At 41.8% G+C, this 22,250-nt stretch overlaps 2 protein-coding genes across 3 annotated transcripts in view; both read left to right on the top strand.

The window, feature by feature from the left end:
- Nucleotides 1-7,854, top strand: part of LOC137127369 (copine-9-like) — a 147,785-nt gene extending 139,931 nt beyond the window's left edge. For both annotated transcript variants that reach the window (XM_067504257.1, XM_067504256.1), the window contains 2 exons: nt 2,768-2,841; nt 3,504-7,854. In XM_067504257.1, the coding sequence (XP_067360358.1) occupies nt 2,768-2,841; nt 3,504-3,728 (299 nt within the window). In that variant the 3' untranslated portion in view covers nt 3,729-7,854. The remainder of the gene's footprint in view (nt 1-2,767; nt 2,842-3,503) is intronic.
- Nucleotides 7,855-8,831: 977 nt separating this feature from the next.
- On the top strand, nt 8,832-16,987 carry si:dkey-156n14.3 (zinc finger protein ZXDC). Its single transcript, XM_067504254.1, has 10 exons — nt 8,832-10,846; nt 11,007-11,159; nt 11,610-11,688; nt 12,340-12,470; nt 12,666-12,836; nt 13,647-14,431; nt 15,563-15,647; nt 15,771-15,934; nt 16,113-16,214; nt 16,327-16,987. Exons 1-10 carry the CDS (start codon nt 8,878-8,880, stop codon nt 16,411-16,413), a joined length of 3,726 nt encoding a protein of 1,241 aa, XP_067360355.1. The 5' UTR covers nt 8,832-8,877; the 3' UTR covers nt 16,414-16,987.
- Nucleotides 16,988-22,250: the final 5,263 nt, after the last annotated feature.

The following is a 22,250-nucleotide window of genomic DNA, read 5'->3' as shown; positions in this document are numbered from 1 at the left end:
GGAAAACCTCCTAATACTATTGTACTGATAAGCACTGATGCTCGTACTACTGTTACAGCCTGATGAAAATGATCGTCTAAGATCATTGGCTTTCGGCTTGTCCCTTCAAGAGTCACCAGAGCTGAACGTGTTCCACACATTGATTTGGCACGAGTCTTTTACACCGGATTTTATCCGGGGCTCGGGAATGGCACCAAGGTGGCCCTTGATGGATGGGCGGGGCCGCACCTGGCGGGGTGGAATTCGATCCCGCGGCCTTCTGCATCCTAACCCAATGATCCCATTCGGCCACCAGGTTCCCTTACTGCAACAAAATCATCTAACATCTTGAATTGAACCTTCGGCGTCTGTCACGTTTTCAGATGGTGCATGTCACTCCATTGGTCTGTTAGTGTGTGTGTGCGTGTTTTTAAGCTGGACACTTGAGTGAAAGTATTTCTATACATCTTCTGTCTGAGTGTGAGGCACACACAAATACATATGGTGTGTTATTTAGCACAGTACAGGGGTTTCTATCAGTTCATGTGTTTGAGTGGACCTACATTCCAAGGTTTACCCACACACACACCTTGACAACTGCTTCAGCCTGAATTTCCCCTCCTCTCATGTCACTGTTCATCCTGTCCTCTGTTTGACCATCTCCAACCTTAGACAGCCCTGTCAGTTCTTTCTTCCCACTTCTTTCTCTTTTTTCCCTGCTTCTGATGACCATCTGCCATCTCTGTTTGCCATGTGGAACTTCATTAGCTTCCCATCAGCATCCTCTAGCATCAGCTCCTCTTCAGAGCTGTATGGTTTTCTTTCTTGAAGACTATAACTAGGCAGATGCAGGATGTTCATCCGGTCCCATAGGAACTTTACATTCGCTTTCTTTCCTTAGACTATACCATTGAAGCACTAATGAAGTAGGTTTAGAGAATAATTTATTGCATCTTCCTCCACTTAAACAGCAACAGGTTAGAAATGCCATTTAGAAGAACCACAAACCCGTGTTTTGTCTGATCTCTCTACTTTATTCCCTAAAGACTCAACAGGTGAATAATTTTGAGGCTTCAGAGTGCTGTAACCATGAAAGTCTGTATTCATTATAAATTGGCTGCAAAGACTTAAATCATAGATGTAGCACAGAAATAAGCTCTCTTGTATGCTGTCACACTATTACATAGGGATGAAGATGTTGAGGAAGGGATCACATATTGCAGTCGATGATAAGCAGCTTCCCTACATTTTTTTGTTTGACCTTTGCTATTACAGATACTTTTTTCCCTAAACCATGACTATCTGACAACATACTGCACTGTCAAGAAATGGATTCTGTGAAATTGTCCTGTAAAATACGACTACGTAGTTTGTTTATACCAGCAGCCAAAAATGACCAAAAGATATATACAGTATCACCATTTGCCAAAATAAGACCATCATCTACTGTTTAGACTTACTAAAGTTTGTAAAGAGGTTGCTTTTTAAATCTATTCTAGTTCTTTATCATTGGTGGCCTAAATCTTGAATTGTTTGAATGAATAAATTAAAAGATTTCACCTTTGATCTCACTCAAAAAAAATCATTCTACATCTACATTAATTGATGTGGTTCTGACAAACAAATCTCCCAATTACCCTGTCTGTGCTGTTCTTACCCTGGGTGTCAGTAACCACTGCCCTGGATTGTGAGAAATGCTTGAAGAATTAGTGCCTAATCAAATTTGGTCCAACATTTTGATGCACAAGATTTCCTGAGAAATGTATTCATTCGAACACTTGAATAACTATTCAGAACCAGACTTAGCAATGTGTTATTTTCCTGATATTTTACCGGCAGGCTGCTTTTGATGACCCGCACACCTCCCCGTTTAATTTGAAGACAAAATGTGTGCTTTGAACAGCACCAACCTGCTGATGCTTTCAATTCTACCCATGGTCTAAATAAAGATATTAATGATACAGTCCAGTGGTAAATTATTTAAAAATTTGGTTAGACAACAGACTGTCCTATAAATTCCTGCGAGATTATAATTCTAACTCTTTTTAAATACCAAAACAGGTTAGCTGGATATGGTTTTTTTATCATCAGACAGTATGCTGGGTATCTCGGTTCTTTCACCTTTGTCTTTAAATTATTGGAGGCTATTTTGAAATAGAGACAAACTGGACTGATTGGTTTGAAGCGTATTATTATTAATAGTAGTTCCAGGTTCTCACTGGTGTCAACTCTTCAAATCCACTTTTCATGTGAGGAAGAAGCGACATACAGTAAACGGGTATAGAATATATCCAGAATTGTGTTGCTTAACCTCTTGCAACATGAGAATAAAAAGAATAGAATAAAGAAAGCTGTGGACTGATGACAGGCTGCTTAGCATAAGATTATTTCATATACACATTCCCACAATAAAACTGCTCCGTGACAGAGCTGGAGACCAAAAAGCAGCCTCTTGTGGGATTACGAGACAGACAACAGCAAAATAACTTCTTCACAGTCTTTTTTTCCTGTAGTTGCACATTAATGGAAGTACATTTCACATCCAAGCATAGCAAGAATAGAAGGAAATTATTTTTACATAATTGAGTGATGCTTTGACTTGTTAAAACTGTTCCATACATGTTTTTTATTCATCCAGCCACTCAGAAAATATATCTAAACAAATTTCTACTTATGGTATAATAATAAGTCAAGACTTAGCATGTGTTGTTTATTTAGCAAGGTGCCAGTTATCACTGCAGGTACAAAATACCTCTACCTAACAATAAAGTGTGTTTATTGTCTGCAGCTATGGAGGAGCTGGATGGGGACGAAGTCAGAGTGTCCTCCAGGGGACGCTTTGCTGAGAGAGACATTGTCCAGGTGCAGTATGTTCTATCTTACATACTCACTGATCTCCAAACTTCATCAGTCACAGATTTCATGTTTTTTAGCCAGTAAATACATTCATAATTTTTTTTCCACTTATAAACTTATAAACAGTATTTATATGTATTTAGCAGCTGGCATCCACCAGTTAGCTGATTTCTCTCAACTACTGTGCAAAAAACAAACCTTGTTTCTTTAATTGTGGTAGGGGGTTAGAGAAGCTTGCATCTGCAGGACATATGCATGTTTTATTATTACAGTAGAGTTAGCGTAGACAACATGTCCATGTGGAGACACGCGAAGCCTCTAAATCCTCTCTATTTTGTCGTACTGTGTAGCCAGGATCTCAATAGCCAGGGAACAGACTGGAATTAGCTATCAGCTAAATCTGTGTTATAATATGTTTCAGTACGTCATCACTGATGAACAAATGCTGTGGTAATGTTAGGGCACCAGCCGTAGTCCTTGAGAAGGATTTCCTGTGAGATTAAATAGCTCTAGCAGTCCTTTTCTTTTCACGTCTTTAGGCTGTTCGGATTCTTTTGGATCAAAGGTGCATGCACTAATTGATTGTTTGCAGTTTTACACTGGTTTTAATTAGTAGGACAAATCCCAAACTTCATTTTACTTTATTATATTGTTCTTTTTCCATCCAGTTCGTTCCTTTCCGAGACTACATTGACCGTTCAGGGAACCAGGTCCTGAGCATGGCCCGCCTGGCAAAGGATGTCCTGGCAGAGATCCCCGACCAGCTGCTTTCATTTATGAAGAGTCAGGGGATCGAACCCCGTCCCCCTCTGCCTGCCACTTCCGACTCCCCTTCTATGTCCACTACCACTTCGACCACTACTCCGGCCTCCAACGTGCACACCTGTAAATGAGGGCACGAAGCTGAGCAGTATGGTAGTCTGCTTCATCAGTAAAAGGGAATGCGTGTTTGTGTCTGTGTGTACAGTACATGTGTGTTGCATGGGTCAAGGTCGGGAATGGACTCAAAGGGACCCCTACCAGAAGAAATTCCATTCCTGTGAAAGGTTTGTGGCAGTGTTTTGTCTGATAAAATCTGGATTAGAAGCTTCCTTTAACATGTCTGACTCCTGGGGTCACCTGTCACTATTTACCCTCTGCAAGCACAAAGCACAGTTCTACAGTGCCACACAAACTGCAATGAAACAAAAGGTTTCAAATGTAGCTTAGCACTTTTTCCCCCACCGTCCATTCTAACATGTCAAATGAGAAACAAAAGTTACCACAGACAACCTAACCTCTGCCAAATTTAAGTGTTCGGCTCCATCTCCCCTACACCAGTTTCTGTGACACTGTTCGTGCTCATCATAATAAGTGTTTAATTGCCTGGTTATTAGACTTCTGTCAGTTCTAAAAAGAGACAGCACTGAGGCTGATGTTCTTTCCTTGTTTGTTTATTCTCAGGGTAATTTTAAAGGGTTGACAGCAATGTAGGAAAGCTGAAAATAGAGAAGCAGAATATTAATCCTGTCCTATCTGAGTGCCAGTGGACTTTAGTTCTTTTTATTGCTTTATGAAAATGTATGCTGTATATTACACTACGCTGAACATGAAATGTAATATGTAAAGGGGTGGTGAATGCTCTACATTTCCAGATCAACGTGAACTAATCCTACTTGGCCATGAAGGGCGGCACCTGCAAGCACCTCTTGAAAGCAGGAAATATATAAGGCCATGAAATTGGCTCGAGATGGAGAACAGACTGAAATATCCTCCACTCCAGCACCTCCACTTCCTCCAGGCTCCAAACATTTTAAAAAATATTAGGCAGTGCCGATTTTTTTTTTTTCAGCCCTGGCTGCAAAGCTGAACATAAACGGTGTCTCTGAGTTCTGCCGCCTCTTCATCCAAATTGTAACTCTCTTACACTCGCTGTCCTGTGGGATGAAACTTTCATTAGGTGGATGGCGCTGGAGCATACGCCTGTTTAAAAGGAAATGAACTGGTCATAGTGCATTTTTACAGGCCAGGATACATCATATGTAGCAAAGAATGTGTAAAAACATCAGGGTCACCTTTAATTATTTATTTATTTTCTTCTTTTTGGTTTTCTAGAAAGAGGAAGAGAAAGTAAAAGAGTGAGTTTCAGTAAACGCTGCAGTCCTGTGCCAGTCAGACTTTTACAAACATTTCCACACTCTTCCCCTACCACTTCTAGTGTTTCATACAGTCCCCTCCAAAAGCACTTGAGCAGCAAGGCCAACTCATTTGTTTTTCCTGTGCACTGAAGACATTTGAGTGGAAGATCAGAAGATGGTTAATACAGGAATGTTCGATGGTATTTAGGCCTTTAAATATTAAACAAAATAGAACATTCCACGTTTTGTATGAGATGACACACATTTTTAGTGAGCAAAAGTATTAGAACATGTGACGGACGTGTCATGTGTTTTTAATTCAATTTCAATTCAACTTTATTTATATAGAGCCAATTCACAACGAAGTCAACTCAAGGCACTTTTACCCTTTGGGTTTTGTCTGTAAAAAGCATTTGTTGTTAGGTAGTGTAAATCAACATGTTGAAAAGAATGAAAACCAATGAGAGGCATTGCTCAAACCTTGGTCATAGCCAGTAAAAATTTCAAAGTGACAAAGAAAGAAGCCTCGGGTGGACTGAGCAAAAAACACAGAACAGGTCAGCAAAGAAAAGAATAACAACTGAGGACAGAAAGTGAGCTGTGAAGACAAACTAAAAAGTGACATCACCAACAACCTCCACAGAGCGGGTGTGAAGGCAGCTCCGTCCATCATTTGAAGAAAACCTCATGTTTTATAGACGGACGAGACAAAGAAGAACTTTTGCCAAAGTGATTGAAAGCCCAACAGGAAGAATTGATCTGTCCTTGATCCAACTCTAATGTCTTCAGTGTACAGCAAAGACAAATGAGTCGGCCTTGCTGTTCCAATATTTTTAGAGGGGACTGTATGTGACTCCATATATTCATTTGTCTGCCTGTCAACAGCCACTATAAAAATATGCTGATGTGCAGTACATGTTACGTGTATAATCAGGTGTGCATGTACACCGATCAGCCTCAAAATTACCACCTGATGGTTTTAATTTACAAATACGATATGTTTTTATAACAGTATTAGGAACTAATAAATGCTTATGTATTATTCTGGGTTAACCACCTGTCAGCACAAAAAATGGCTAAAATCAACTTCACCTTTGCCAACAGTGACCTTTGATGCTTATATTTTTATTAATTGCAATACATGTTTTGCCATAATTTCTACAATCATTATTGTTAAAAATACAGTGTATTCTTAGTGAACTACTTTTACTTTTGTAGTTTAATTAAAATGATGCTGACCTTTTTCCTCCTTGACATTATCAAGACCACCACTGCTAAAGTTGTGGCTGATCAGAGCATAGGAGCCAAGCCCCCCCATATGTGCAAATTGTCAAGGATAACGCAACAAAGTCCAACAATGAATTTTGGTGCCATATGCCACGACAATGGATTTCAAATGAATCAACTAAGATCTGTTTTACGGGTAACTGTCAGCTTTAATTTAAGTATTCAAAAAAAACATTGTGGGAATTAGCTATTGCAAAAACCCAACACCTTTTAAGGCAGTTAAATGTTTGCCATTGTCTTAGTCCATCACCTGAACTGAATCCGGTGAAGGACTCACTTCACCTGCTGAAGGCAAAACCACTCAGAAACAAGCAGAACCGGGAAAAACACCTGGAATCTTGTGATGTCTATAAGTTCCAGACAATGACTGACCCCTAAGAGTTTGCAAGAGTGGGCCTATGAATAAAAATGATTGTTAATCCTGGTTCAACTAGTGTTTCCCACCAAACCCTTAAATTAAATCTGTCAGTCCAAACTTTGAGCACATCTTAATCGTTTAATCTCCAACTCATTGTGGTGGTGTCCACAGGCAACATGGATAAACATTATGCCATCCTCCAATAGTATATATGCACCTAACTGTATACTTTTTCCAAATTCTATTTGTTATGCCTGTGTTGTACACATGGATGAATCAAGTACGAGTGAGTTAGTACTTGATGACAGTTGTGATTTGCTGTAACACATTGTTGTCCCTTTTTCCCCTTATGCAAAATATGTAATACTGTGCAAATTGCTTAAAAGTTTTTGTATTTGACCTTTGACACTTGTTGAACAACTAAAGAAGAATAGGTCCAGTGAAGGTCAAACAAAAAACACAGACGTTGGCATGTTTTAGCTAATAACAAGCTAATAACAATAGTGGACTGATTTATCTGGCTCCGTCGGGAATATATTGATGAAGTGTCGTATCAGAAAGGAAATGGATATGTGGCCTTATTTCTGTCATAATCCTACAAGTATGTGCGAGGGAAGACTCTATTTTTATATGATAACACAGGAAATCGGTTATTTTGCATGCGTATCTGGCTAATATGCTGCCAATGATTGTATTTGTTCAGAAAAAGAAACTTTCTCTATTCATATCCGAAAATGACTTCATTTGTGTGGACTTGTGTACTGTGCAGGAGCATTCTTTCAATTTCTACTGTTGTTGTGTACAGTACACTTTGAGGATCTGCCAGTGTAATAATCCCAAACATATGGGAGCTACATAAGTAGTAGGCTAGATTTGTATGACACAGTGTTAAAAAGATGCATGCATGTGTGTATTATGATCAATAAGTACAAAAACCCAAATCACATTAGTGATTTGTTATTTTTGTATGAAGCATGTTAAGCTTTATATACAGTGTTTATATTAGTTATTACACCAAGAAACAATATACAATATGTTTACTACTTCTCCCCAGTCTAGTGTGTTCCGTAAAGCCTTAGTCAGTGTAGGACCAATGTAAATACATTTAAAGTGATGTACAGAATATTTGGTGAACAGTCTTCCTTTCTTCCATTTTGTTTCTCTCTGATGCTCAAAATGTGTCTATTATTTTCGTCTTCATTTGTGTTGGTCACAATTTATAATGTAACTTACTGGTCGTTTTCGATATTATGCTTGGGAACCAAATAAAGATATTATTTAAGGCCACATTCTAGTCTGTGGATAAAAGTGTAGTTTCTTACTATGCCAATAGTAATTACAGGGTTGGGGTCAGGCTGAACAAAAATATGGACATTTATATTTTAACCATTCCTTGAGAGATTCTTGTTTTTAGTTAAAATTGTTACAGTAGGTCTCTTTGTCATGTAGAGTCTATATTCTATAATCAGAGTTTAATTAGTGTTTGCATTGTTACTTTAGCCCACACACTAATAGATAGTTTAAAAAACTATAGTGGCCTAGTTATAATTAAAAAAGTAATTAAGGTCAGGTTAATGTCATGCTCTTGAAACACTGGTTGTATTAGGGGGATAATTTATATTGTTACTTCTGAGTAGGAATTTTTTATATAGTAGTTTATAGTACTGTGCTGCCACTTAGTGGGAATAGAATGAAAACACTAATTGGTTCTGGAAATTTTGATTTCTTAATGCATGAATTGAGTTTTAATTTCACATTGATATGAAAAGTAAAATAATTTCAATCAAAATAGTTCTTACAAATGTATCAATAAAGGCTCATTAAACTAATCCCACTCTGATCCGCTGCTGTAAAATCCACGCCGCAGCTTAAAGTATACTTTTGCTGCCTTTAGGGTCTCCTCACGAGCTGCTATGTCTTACATTGATGGACTTCCCATAATAGCATCAAATAATATTTATATAACACCGCCATGCTTTTAGACGTGTTTATAGAGCGTGCGTCAGTAACGTCATCCTTACTTTGTTTTCAACCCCTTGTTGATATAAACATGTCAACATAAGCATTAATTTGATTAACTACAAACACCGGCCTGAAAGTCCATATGTAAAATTCCCACTTTGGTTTGTTTTGTTTGTTTTTTTCTAAAATCATCCAAGTTAATTCCGAGCTGGGCGTGAATGCATCGCTCGGCCTGCTGCAAACTTCGTCCTGGCTCCGCGGATCATCTCCAGCTACTAGGGCGGTGCTTTTCTCTGTGGCTGCTACAGGGATACCAAGATGGAAATCCAGGGGCTTTCAGATGCCCAAAACATTCATTCTCAACATGGCGCCCTACACAGAACCATTTCGCCGCCACGTCGTTTAGCGACAGGCTCGAGATCTCGTTTTATTTGCACCGAAAATGAAGTGGGTGGACAACTGGAGACGCCTGAGCTTCAAAGTGACAACAACAACAACAACAGGCCCAGGACAGCAGCGTTTCGCCTACTGGTGGAAAATGGCAGCGGGACTGTCAGCAAACTGCAACCAAGCGATAAAACGAATTTCCCCGGTTGCAGGCCGAGTGCTGGACTTCATAACGTGAATACCGAGAAGGAAAACGAGCTCAGCGCTCTGCTCGGACCCCACGAGTCTCTGAGGACTGTGTGGAAGTATGGGGTGGAAAGTGGGGAGAGCGTAATGCAAATGGCGCTGCCTCTTTTCGAAGGGGAAGAGGAACCGATGCCGCAGCGGCAGCAGACGTTGCCGTTTCCAGTTTTACGGCAGCAGCGTGAGGACGGCGCCTCGAAGCAGCCTTCAGTGGGCAGTAACACGGCTGCGGAAAAAGTCGTTGAGGAACTGTGTCTTGGTTTTTATGCCCTGCAAGAGAATGGCGGCGGTGGCGCGAGCAAAAAGCCGGCGGGTGTATCATCCGAGGACGGCGATAAAATAAAAGGCAGAACGACTGAGTGTTTCAGAGCAAGTCCGTGCGGCTCCATGGAGGTGGGAGACTGCGGTAATGTTGTTCTCTGTGAATCTGCCGAGGGCACGAACTGTGTCGACACCCAGCCTTTGAAAAAGATCGACCAGGTTTTTACTTTTTTGAACAACAATTCCTCCGCGGCGAATGCGAAACAGACCGTCGGCCACCACACGGTCGAAGACGTGGTTCTGACGAACAAATATGGCGATAAGATTTGCGGGCAGATTTGTACCGAAAACGACGAGGGGAAACTGGGCAGGGAGCTGTCGTCGCTGTCTCGTATTGACGAGAGCGGTGTTTTAATTTCGGGAAACTCCGGTATCGTCGAAGCCATGGACACCTCGGCTTTTATTTCAGACTCAGCGGGACTGCAGGACAGTGCCAACCCTGTCACGGCCTCCACAAGTCCGGCTTCTAGTGAAACCTTCTCCGGGACCATCACGATAAACAACCAAAGTATCATAGTGACAATAGAAAACGGCATGTTGACGCTCGCTGCCCCACCAGAGGGATATGTACACAAAGAGGACGACATGGTCAGTCTGAAGGAACATCTGGGCATGAAAGACCATGAGGACATTGTTCTTCTCAACTATGACAGCGGCACTAAATCCATTGGAAAGATCAGCACGCTGGCAGTGTCTAGCAGCAGCCAGCAGGAAGAGCCCAGACCCGGCTTGTCTGTGAGTGACTCAGAGCTGGGTCTGGTGGATGACTGCTCCTTGTCAGAGGTGGGCACTTCTCTGGACTCCTGCACCATCATCAAGCAGGAAGTGGCCGCGCTGTGTGCTGTTACAGAGGCCGATCTGGTCGCTGCATCCCCCAAAACCACTGTGGTGGACTGTAACAACGAGGACTTTCAGTCTCTGCACCTAGTCAGGTCGAAGAAAGAGACGGTGGCTTCTTTCGACTGCCCAGAACCTGGCTGCTCTGGTACATTTGACACACGTCAAAAACTCAAGGTCCATCTTTTGAACCATGCAGAGGATCCACGTCCATACCAGTGCACCGTGGAGGGCTGCGGCTGGGCTTTTGCCACCTCCTACAAGCTGAAGCGACACCTTCAGTCCCATGACAAGCAGCGGCCACATACCTGCCAGGTCGAAGGCTGTGGACGGCGCTTCACCACAGTTTACAACCTCAAGGCTCATCTGAAAGTCCACGAGGAGGACAATTCCTTCATCTGCGAAATCTGCAGTGAAAGGTTTCGCAGTGCCACACGACTCACCAATCACCAGAGGGTTCACTTTGAGCCCCAGAGGCCCCATAAGTGTGAATTCCCAGGTAGATTTGAATTTTACAGCTTCTCTTATCTGATCTTATTTAAAGTTGCACAAAGCCTTGGAGCTGCTTGTTAAGCCCTGAGCAATACGTATCAGACACGTTTATCTGCTCAGTTAGTTTCATTTCAGAGATGACTGAGGCTGCCATTGTCTTATGACAGGTTGTGAGAAAACCTTTATCACCTTCAGTGCCCTCTTCTCCCACAACCGCACTCACTTCAGAGAAACGGGCCACTTCACCTGCACATACCCGGGCTGCGATAAGACCTACGACAAGGCCTGTCGCCTCAAGATCCATATGAGGAGTCACACCGGTAAGCAGTTGCTTGACTTCAGTGCCAGTGACATTGTCAGAACCTTCTGTCATTTACCTTTAACTTCTTCATTTTAGTTGGCATTCGATTCAAAGATGTTTGAGGCTGTTCAGGTGACTCCCCGTGTACTTGTCAATGCTGCATATCTCTTGATAGGTTCTGATTAAATAAACTAGGTAAGAACCAGGTCATGTCTGAAGTGGGTTGTCTGAACCACACTACATGGGTTAGAACTACGCCAGAGGCAGTTTGCCATGTTTTGTTACAGCTGCACTCTGCTCCAAAAAAAATAATAAAAAACTAAATGGTAAAAATCCAGACCAAAAACATTAACGCCTGACAGTAGAAATAAAGAAATTCAAGAACTAGTAATAAGTATAATGTGTCTTGATCGATCACGGCCTGAGATCCTGTTCATTGGTAAATAAACAGTTAACTTCCTGTCTTCAGGTGAGAGGCCGTTTGTCTGTGACTCAGAGGGCTGTGGCTGGTCCTTCACCAGCATGTCAAAGTTGCTGCGACACAAACGGTAAGTGAGCTGTCAAGTAGGGCTGTGCTATATGGCCCACAAAAACCCCTATATGCCATTCATCAGTAACTAGGGCCATATGTGCCACATTGTTTAGGAAATACATCACTAGCAAGATCGTTTTAATTTTACATGTACCAAAAAAGTGAGAATTATCCATAGTGCACTTTGTAATGTCCCTGAATGCAACAGGGCACATCGCACAGTAAAGCTGCAAACAAGTGGCTGAGGCTACTGCTTCTGTTTATTTAATGTGTACAAAGGGGAGCAACAGAGGGAGAATGTGGGCTGTTCGACACTTCCATATCATGGAGGTAACATGACCTTCTTTGGTTTATTTAGTTATTTTCACATCCTGCCACCACCATTACTCCAGCTTGTGGACTTAACAAACCAAATGCACATGCAGGAATCTCAAAGGAAATGGTGACTGCTGTCACATGTTGTAACTTGCAGCAGATGGTGCAATAATCTCAATTATTATTACATTCAGGAAAATACCCTGGAACCCACTAATTGTTCAGCAGGTATAGCTGATGAGTGAAAGAAAATGTTTTATATAGTTGAATCAAAACTGAAGTTGTTTGCCCACCCACTGTCCAGAAAATGATGAGTTGAGATGATGGTGAGTTGTCTTCTCTGCAATATCAGGAAGCACGATGATGACCGTCGCTTTGTCTGTACAGAAGAGGGTTGTGGGAAGTCCTTCACCCGGGCAGAGCACCTCAAGGGTCACAGTATAACCCATTTGGGCACCAAGCCCTTCCAGTGCCATGCAGAAGGTAGGTACAGGTTCCACAAACAAAATATATATTGGTAAGATTTTGCTTGGAGAAGGTTGTGATTGATTTTTTTTTTTTTTATTTCACTGGTTTAAACTATTTGTTTGACCTTCTAACAGTTTGCCATTTATTTGAACAGGTAATTTTTTTACATTCGCGTCCTGCATATTTTTGTCTTTTTATTTTTTATTTCAGGCTGTAATGCAAAGTTCTCAGCACGCAGCAGCCTGTACATCCACTCCAAGAAGCATAAACAGGATGCCAGCACCCTGAGGACACGCTGTCCCGTGGCCAACTGCTCCAAGCACTTCTCTTCCCGCAGCAGCCTTAAGAGCCACATGCTCAAACACCACCATCTCAGTCCAGGTTAGTAACGGTCACTGTTTGAATGTGAGGGATTTTAGCATTTCCTAATCTCCCACCGTAACCAGAGCTGTGCAACTTAAAAGTTGCTTCCTGTGGTGCTCTCTGAATGTTATGATTTGCTGTGTGGACGTCTAAAGTGGCCAAATACAATTTCAGAAATATACTACTAAACCCTTCTCAAGCCCACAGCAGAGAAAATACACTTTTCTTTTAAAAAAAAAAACAAACCTTTTATTTTTTTAATAGTTGGTGTTTCATCTATATTATTTAATATAAGGGATAAAACTTCAAATAGTTCATGAATATTCACAACAAAATGTACCATAAAGAACATAACTTTCTACACACTTGTCAGATTCTGAAATAATGTCGATGTACTGAAACTGGGCTGATGCTCTCAGTCTGCTCTAAAGACTCTAGGGTGTGCTTGTTAGCACTTTTAGCAGGACCCTTGTATTCTGTTAGCATGGTGCAAATATTAATCTACTCCCCACTTAAAAATCACAATCCAACTCTAATCCTTAATCTAAACCGGAGCCTGCTATAAAATAAGTGTCACAGAAAAAACTCTAGAATGTTCTCGATTTAAGGAGTTTGCATCCGTAAAGTTTGTGAACACCACTGCAAAACTATCAGATGTTCTTTTCTCAAGTTCTCATCATCTGACATACAGATACAAGCCAGCTTGCACTAATTTGTAAACTTGAGTAAAGCTCTAACAGACAGTTTATGAAAGTCAAAATTAGTTGCACTGCATGTGAAGATATAGTAAACATTTTCTCCTACACTTGTCGATTTTCTCAACCCCAGATGTTTTGAGCCAAATGGAGACGACACCCACCCTGACCCCCAGCAATGAGCTCCTGAGCTCCACTCAGACTATGGTTGCTGGGCCTGGTATTGCCACAGGCGACCAGCTTACCAATTTGGACCTTAGCTCTCTTTTCTCTGCTGTTCCTGGAGGCACTGCCCCCACCGCTGGTATCGGAGTTGGAATTCCTGTCGGTGGTAGCAGTTCTAGTGGCACCTTTACTGTGGACCTGTCCCTGGTCAGCTCAGGCATTCTCACAATTGACCCCTCCTCAGTTGGCACCGCCCTTAGTACTGGCAGTAGCACCACATTGGCCAAGGCTGTGGACCCTCTTATTCTAGCAGCAGGTGCTGACTTGGGTCCCCACCATGGTCTGGAGGGAACTGTGGGTGATGTCCTACCCCCACAGGGCACCCTCAACTTAGATGATGTGCAGACAGTTACTCCAGAGGCCCTGGGGACACTCACAGCTCTAACCATGCAGAGTGCTAGTACGTCAATGGACACAACACTACAGCATCCTCTCAGCTCCTCCAGCACCCTGAGCGTGGAGCCCACAGCAACCCTGGCTGTGGCTCCTGTGGCCGAGCTGCTGGCGTCACCCACTAAAGTGGTGGAGGTTGGTGCACAGGGGGGAGCAGGGCCTCTTCTGGGGTGCGTGGAGGTCCTAGGTCCTCAGGAGGGGGGGAAGGTCCTCACCCATTTTGTTTTCCCCAGTCACAGCAGCAATTTTAGCCCTCAGAAAGAATCCGAACTCAGCGCTGTGTCACCAAGTAGCTTCCTGGTGAGTAGTCACGAGTTTAAGATTAATAAAAATATTCACTGTTGATTTCGGTTGAGAACTAATTTTTTTTTTACCTTTTTTACCTACCATGGCTACTGATTTTTAACTGTTTCTTTTTTTTTTTACCTAAACCTTCTAAAGATATGCACATTTGCTGTGGTGTAGTCATTATTATTATTATTATTATTATTATTATTATTATTATTATAGTAATTATGAACTATTTTGACAACCTGTTAATTTAGAACATTGAAATGTATTTATTCCAGCATCTAAAACATCAGTGTTGTTTGCTGTCTTTGCTAGTTTCCTTAGCCTGTCTGAGAGCACAGGATTTGTGAACTGTTAGTCAGGCGAAAGAAGACATTTACATTGGGGTCTGCATAATCCTGATCCCAACATTTTTCACTAGTTTTACAGACCCTTTTAGGGACTATTTCAAGATTACATCACAGTGAAAGCTGGAGACAAAACAATGTAACATTTGAAGCAAAGAGCAGCTACTCTGAAGCTCTAAATCACCTACTGAAAATGTTATTCTGCTGTGTTGTGTCAGAATTGAAGAAGCAAAGGTCTAGTTCAAAGTTAGTCCTAAGTTAAGTTCTTTATAAGTTTTACATCTTACCAGCTGGCACTGCAAGTCACAAAATCAAGACCCCTTTACACACATACAACAGACAATCAACCTTACCTTATATGAAGCTTTTGTGATAATCGCCTCATTCCTCTCACTGCATTTAACCACAGTTGTCTTCACTGGCAGCGACAGCTGATGTGTAATAACACAAAGTTAAACCCACTGGGTCTTTTAATTCTTTCATCACCACAGCAAGAAGACATTTTAGGTGTGTGATGTAACTAAGCATCAGTAGATAACCCTGTCCATCCAAGTGAGCGAGAATCAGTTACTGTACATATTCAGATAAACTTATTTGTCAAATTTGAAGCCAGTGATATGTGCTAGCATGTGTTGCTACCAGTTATGCCCCGCCCACAAACGTTTCTTCAGGTTAACTAACCTAAAACGGGTCTATAGACCAAAAAGTTGACCAGCAATCTGAAAAACAGTCGACAGATTGATTGACAGTATATGTTTGTAGCAGCCCTAATAAATATGGTTATGTGTGTCAGGAGAGTGGGGGCTCAGCCAGAACAGACTACAGAGCCATTCAACTTGCCAAGAAGAAGAAGCAAAGAGGCCCATCAGCCTCCTCTGGTAACATACACACTGACTAGTTTCATTTTCTTTGTAAATTAAATCCTCCTCATTGAGGCTGGACAGAAACTACCTTAACTGTATGACAGTGAGTGATGGTGATGTTGTATCTTCCTCATCCAGGGAGTTTAGGACTGAGTCAGAGAAAAAGTAAAGGAGCAAAGGCAGCCACTGCTCCAGCACCTCTGGCTCCCTCTGGGGCTCGTTACGGTGAAGGAGCGGCAGCAAACACGGGCCTGGCTCTGCGGGACTCCGTCACCCAGTATGTGCAGATTCAGCTGCTGCAGGTGAGGTCCCCACACAACTCCCAGCTAGTCTGTGTTCAGGTTTAATGTTGACAGATTACACAGTAATTGGACCTGTGTTGAAAGAAGTGTACATGGCCACAGTGTACACGGCTATAAAAAAAAAAACAAGACCACAGCAGCAGCTTTATGTGGCTGATGAAAGTGTTTGCACATGCAGGATGACCCAGCGAGCGATGGTGACCTGGCTTTCCAGCTCAGCTCTCAGCCCTCCAGCTCCCACTCGCAGCTCACTGTTGACCTCCCTGTGAACATTTTACAGGTAAGAACCTTTTGTCATTACTTCCACACGGTTGAGAAATGACAGCTCCTGCAGTGGTGGTTTTGGTTAGTTTAGATGGAAGATGTCTGACAGTGACTGTTTATTTCTACAGGAACCTTCAGTGATGGCTGAGGATGACAATGGCTCTGACAACTCCCAGTTCACAGGAAGCACAATCAACCTTCAGGACTTGGAGTGATGCCCACAGAGGTCTGCAGTGATCACTGTCCACAGTTTACATCAACACACATAGCCTGAGATGATCGACTCCAACGGTTGCCTCTTGTGGTTGAACAAGTTGGTGGACATTGTTCTACATATAATGCACCTTGAATAGAGGAGACAACGTTTCTTTGTTCAGAACATTGAGTAAAGTCTTTACCAAAATCAAACCTAAGAACATCACCACAGACTTTGGGTTCCTCTGTGTCCTGTGGGTGTTAACAATAACTGCCTATTCCATGGTGCCACATTGCCACTCATGCACACTCAGTGTGCTGTCTACGCTCCAGTTGCCTTACACACCTCACACTGCACACATCTCCTCTAGCAGGTCATCTGCTTTATTTGTTATTTTAATTTCTTATATTTAGATTTATTTTTCTACGGCAGCAGCCAGTTAATGTTAAAACATGCCTGTTTGTACACAGTCTGTCATGAGTTACTACCTTCTTGTAATAATTCTGTCTGCTTATTTATTGTTTCCCTGTGGGTTTACAGAATGGCAGAGCCATAACACAAAGATGAATTAAAGAATCAAAGCACAATCACCACCGTTTGTGTGTGGACCTTCATTTCACTTTAGTTTCCGTATGATTAAGATCAAGTCTATATGAGGATCAGGAGATTCACAAAGGAAACCATGGCAACACAGTAATAAAGCTACAATATGGAACCGAAGCTATTGTTAGTGTGAGACTGCATGTTAATACACTTGGCTCCACCGAACCACTCGGAGACTCTTTGTCTCTGTTCCCCTATTCAGTTGGTAGAATGGCCGCCTACCGACCATAGGTGCGGCGGTTCTTCCCGGCCACATGTCGAAGTGTCTGGGGTAGACACTGAATAGCCCGTTCCCATCCCCAAGCCGGTCCAAGGCCTGGTATAATTTGGGGAGGTCATCTGGCGTAAAACTGTGCCAAATAAGCACGCAGACAAATGATCTGCTGTGGCGAGGCCTAACTCACAGGATAAGCTGAAAGGACAAAAAAAATAAATCAAGTGGAGAAGTGATCTTCACGCACAAACCTTTATGAACAGGTATCTGATCACTGAGCCTGGATTATATTTACGTATATATAGTAGATTTCTACAGGACTTAAGAAAGAAATAGTGTTGGGAAAAACTGGACCAACAATTGTCAGAATTTGAAGAGTCTATTTCAACTGAAGCTAGAAAATACTTAAAAGATATCATAAAAAGTATCAGGAATCAAGGTATGTTAGCCAAATAAGTTTTAACATGCAAGGAATTTATCTTGCCAAAACTCATCATACAAAATGCACAAAGTAAGAAACATAGGTAATAGTTTTTAACGTAGAACAATCCATCTTATTGGAGTCTGCAACTGAACCAAGGAAAACGCGGTGTGTGTAATTAAACTATATATAACATATAAGTATCTATACATATTTACTGTAATCTACTCACTGTTATCAGTGGGGTAGCAGCGCCCTCTCGTGGTTTCACAAATCAAATCAAACTATATTTACATAACACCTTTCATTCACGTTAATGCAAAGTGTTTCCAAATAATCAGAAAGATGGTGGCAAGACATACCAAATATTGGCAGGGCTTTATTAAAATCAACAATTGCTGTGCATTTATATATGTGAGAAAAAGGGTAAAGGCTTAAGGCATTTTCTGAGATCCTCATGCAGACTGTTCCAGTGGCTCTGAGCATAAAAGCTAAGAGCTGTATGAAATGTTTTAGGCCTTACACTGTGGAACAACTAAAGGACTCGTGTCAGAGGATCTGAGGGCACAGACTGGTTCACAGGCTGAAAACATCAGACAGACTGGTGCAAAAACCATGACGTGCTTTAAAAAACAGGCAACCAGTGTAAGGACTCGAGCAGCAGACAGAATCCACTGTAACCGGTTTACAGGGTATTTGGATCGACCAGAGAGGAGAAATGTTTGTACTTTAGCAACGTTTTAAGGTGAAAAAAAAAAAAGCCGATTTAGAGACCAATCTCCCATGTGCCTTAAAAGTCAAAGATGAAACAAAGGTTACTGGCCTGTTTGGCTTGGATTAAGTCCTGGAGAATTCAATTTAGAGGCCAATTTCTCTGTCTGAGCCTTTGAACCAATAACTAATACAACAACTTACAAGCTCAGTTCACCAAAATCCTCGTAAGGAAAATCCAGTGAAACCAGTAGATGGAGTCCACGTCACATGGCTTTCACACACGGGTCACCACCTACTGTAGCTGCACCTATTTTACCACAGTTTGTAAGGTATTAAAGTATTGGTGTTTGCACTCACACCACCGGACATCGATATCTGATCAAAGTCTGTGTCTTTCAGTTAACCCAGAGCTGAAAGTGTCCACAGAACTTTGGTCATATTTGACTCTGTTGCTTCTGTCCAAATTCAATCTGTGTACGTTTCTGTCACACCCGTAACTGGGTCTGGTTGAAAATAAACCACCTTCTGCTATGACTATGTCAAGAAAAAAGCAGAAAAGGGTCAGATTTAATGAATGCTGCAGATGAGCAGCAGGAAAGACTGAGGAGGGACAGGGTGACACAAGAAACACAGTCACACTTCCCATCACACACAGCTACAGCTACAGTAGTGACACCACCTTGTGGTGTTAACGTTTCGGTGGACACAGTCTGTTCCCTCTTTGTTTCACTGCTGATTTTCAGCAAAGAAAACATGATGATCAGCAGGTGTCAGAAAACACCGAGTGGCCAGTTACTGGATTCAGTGACTGTCCATGAAAAGAGCATTTTTCTGAGGTCCACAATTTCTCCCATGCAGCTGTTTGACACTGAGTTGAGCAGAGCTCCATTGTTTTTACGAACAATTCAGGAGCCGAGTGTAATTTGGATTCACAGTAGTGACATTTACATGTCAGTAACTCACAACTCTAATGAGCACATCACTTTACTTTAGCTCCTCTTTTACGACTACACAACACTTTATTGACTTCATACAGGCATGAGTCACGTAGAGTGTTAGAGACTGGAAGAAAAAACAGAGTCATAAGGACATTATAAAAAAAGGAAGGTTTTGTTAAGGCACTTTCTTGGGGAAAAACTGGTTTTGGAGACATGATAAAGAGATATTACTGTGAATTATGAAGGGTTGTATAATAGGAGACGGTTGCAGCTGTGTCCTCTATACATATCAGGGACAGACACATTCTCTGCAGACTGTGTCCACACTGTATGTGGATCATTGTCTTCTGTGACTGAACTGTTCCCTGTTCACTGCAACATTGGTCATGACAGTAATTTCCCCACCAAACATTTAATCGCCTTAGAAGTTACATTGATCTCAGGTGCTTGTGTGTATAGTAACCATAGTAACCTCAGAAGGACGTCAGTTGTTCACGAGAGGTACATTTTCTGACCTGTGGCTCCTTTTGCAGCTTGTTTTGTGGTAACAAGGCCAGAAGATATTTTGTCTTATTTTTATTTCAAATGTACCTCTTTTATTCAAAACTTGGGGTTCAGCCTTTGTCCTGGGACTCAAGCCACCAAGGCTGCAAATCTATTTCCCAAATAAGAGCCGCCCCAGAACCACGTGTACAAAGTAATATGATGAAGATAAGTGAGATATTTGAACGTATTTCAACCTCAAATGCTGCATCACTGACAATGAGTCTTTTCGCTTGCTCACACTCAACCACTGCTGTCTAATCCTCAGACTTGTGGCATCTCTGGAGGGAAGTAGTGCCCAGAATCCACCATCTAAAATGCAAAATCATCGCCGGGGACACAGACAAGGCAAAAGGGACGTGACTGGTCCTCACTCCATCCACCACGAGACTGGAATCTGTGGAGCAGACACAGCCACTCTGCAGGAACCGTCATGTGGCTTTGGGTTCCACCTTGTTGACTAGAATAAAAAGTCAAGTGGGGTGACCTGGGCATGCTGCTCTGCGTGAGATGCCCAACCCCAGTTCCTTCAATCAATTATGTTGAGGAAAGAGGAGGTGCCGGTATGGGGAGGGTAAAAAACAGGAGATCATCTGCAGTAAAAAAAATACTTTTAGATTCAGTATTTAGTAAAGATTTTGTATTTTTTTTTTTTTTTTGAGGATGTCTAATTGTATCTTATATGTTTGTTCTTGTCAAATAATCCCATTAATGAGCAAAACCAAAACTGTAATAGTTCAATTATCAAGCCTTACGAACTTATTAGACATAAGTCTGTCCAAAAGACAAATCTTAAACTAGATCTGCCAAAGGCAGCACTGGAATCCTGAGATCCTCCTGACTTCGTCCGAGGGGGGTGTACGTGTGAATGCAAATGTCTGAGTGAGACGCTCCAATTATCTAGACTTTATCTTTCGATCCCCTTTTCATGTCTGTATTATGTGCGTGAGCTTGTGTAGCATGCTGCTCTGTTCTGAATTGTGTTGATGACATTACTATCACTCGACTGTGGTTGAAGTCGACTATTCCCTCTAAAACTGTATTATCATGCATTAATGTTGTAAAATGCTGTACTTTACTGCAATACTATATTAATATATACTCTCCTACAAAGGTAAGTTCTACCATAGCGTAAAATGTACTTCACACTTACTGCATGAACGTGAACTTCATTTTTACTTGCACCTGTGCACTTTTGAAAATTCTTTCCTTTTCTTCCCTTCGTCCTTAGCATTTATCAGCAGAGGATGTTTCAGGGGCAGAAAAAAGTCAGTGGTCAACTGCACTGGGTTGATGACCTGCACTTGGCTGTTTTGACCCTGTTAATTACTCATCTACTGTACATCACCATAGTTGCTGCCTCCTTCTGGTGCAGTACTGTCAGTGCCTCATTTGTTGCTACTGTACTTGTTGCAGTTGGACTTTAGCTGGACTTCGTTCATCCGGCCTCTCCACTCTGGTGATTTCACTCTGTCTCAGTGCAAACTTCTCAACAGCAAACCTGGCTATGCAGGCTTATGGAGGTTTTTCTAATCCATTACAGTAACCAGGTTTGTCATTTACAAATCAGCTCAGTGGAGACAGCTGACTGTAACCAGGTTACCTAAGTACACGTAAATGCCTTCATTGTATGAGTTCAAACAGTTCACCTTTGCTCAAGGTAGTGAAAATAAACACAGGCAAATGGCAATGAATTGTTCCCGTACATACCAATAGTGTGGATCTTTTGTTGGACGGGATTTAGACAGACACTCCTGAAGTTGGCATGAACAACTGGAAACATCATGTTTTCAGTCTCACCTGTGCAGCCCAACAATAAACCCACCAGCTGGAATTAATGTTGGGGCGGATCAGTGGAATTTCTCTGAGATTTTCTTTTTAGTGCAATTCTCTTTCAAAGCTTAGACCTGGTTCTTTTAAAGTAATTCTCTTCTCTTCTAACGCTTTATCAGATTCACTGTGGCCAGTTGTTTTCCTTTTTGGGTAATTTCATATTTCCCAGTGCCTCCATTATCCACAATGCAACTTCTCTACCATTATTTTGAAATTTGTAGTTTTTAGGCTGTTTGGCACAGAGTCAGTTTGTTTAAACCCCAAACCAGTTTTTCATGTTTCAAGGACCCAAAAACCTGCTCTCACCGAGAAAAACAGGCTTGAGACGGACACCAACAAGACCAACAAAAACTTTGGGACTGAACTCTAAGCTTGTAAAGAGACATTACAGTCCTCCAGTGTTGTCGTTGTGCTTGGCACTAGGGCTCGAACCTAAAGTCACCTCCATTAAGTCAAGTAAATCTGTAACTGCATCTTTCTCTGTCCATGCTGGCTGTCTGTCCTCGTTGAAACCAGAACCAGGGCTTTTCCAAAACAACCTCTGGAGTGTGTAAATCTGCAACCAGTGGCATGGTGTTGCAGTTTGTATG

The sequence above is a fragment of the Channa argus genome, chromosome 5 (genome assembly GCF_033026475.1).
Source record: "Channa argus isolate prfri chromosome 5, Channa argus male v1.0, whole genome shotgun sequence".
Classification (NCBI taxonomy): domain Eukaryota; kingdom Metazoa; phylum Chordata; class Actinopteri; order Anabantiformes; family Channidae; genus Channa; species Channa argus.
The sequence above is the reverse complement of the archived record's forward strand: the minus strand, read 5'-3'. Positions and strand labels throughout refer to the sequence as shown.

What these genes read in the sequence shown, in the direction of transcription:
- si:dkey-156n14.3 (XM_067504254.1), top strand. Translation starts at nt 8,878, where the DNA reads ATGGAAATCCAGGGGCTTTCAGATGCCCAAAACATTCATTCTCAACAT. An exon ending in AGGCCCATCAGCCTCCTCTG is followed by an intron (nt 15,648 to 15,770) that starts GTAACATACACA and finishes TTCCTCATCCAG; the next exon opens with GGAGTTTAGGACTGAGTCAG. An exon ending in TGCAGATTCAGCTGCTGCAG is followed by an intron (nt 15,935 to 16,112) that starts GTGAGGTCCCCA and finishes TTGCACATGCAG; the next exon opens with GATGACCCAGCGAGCGATGG.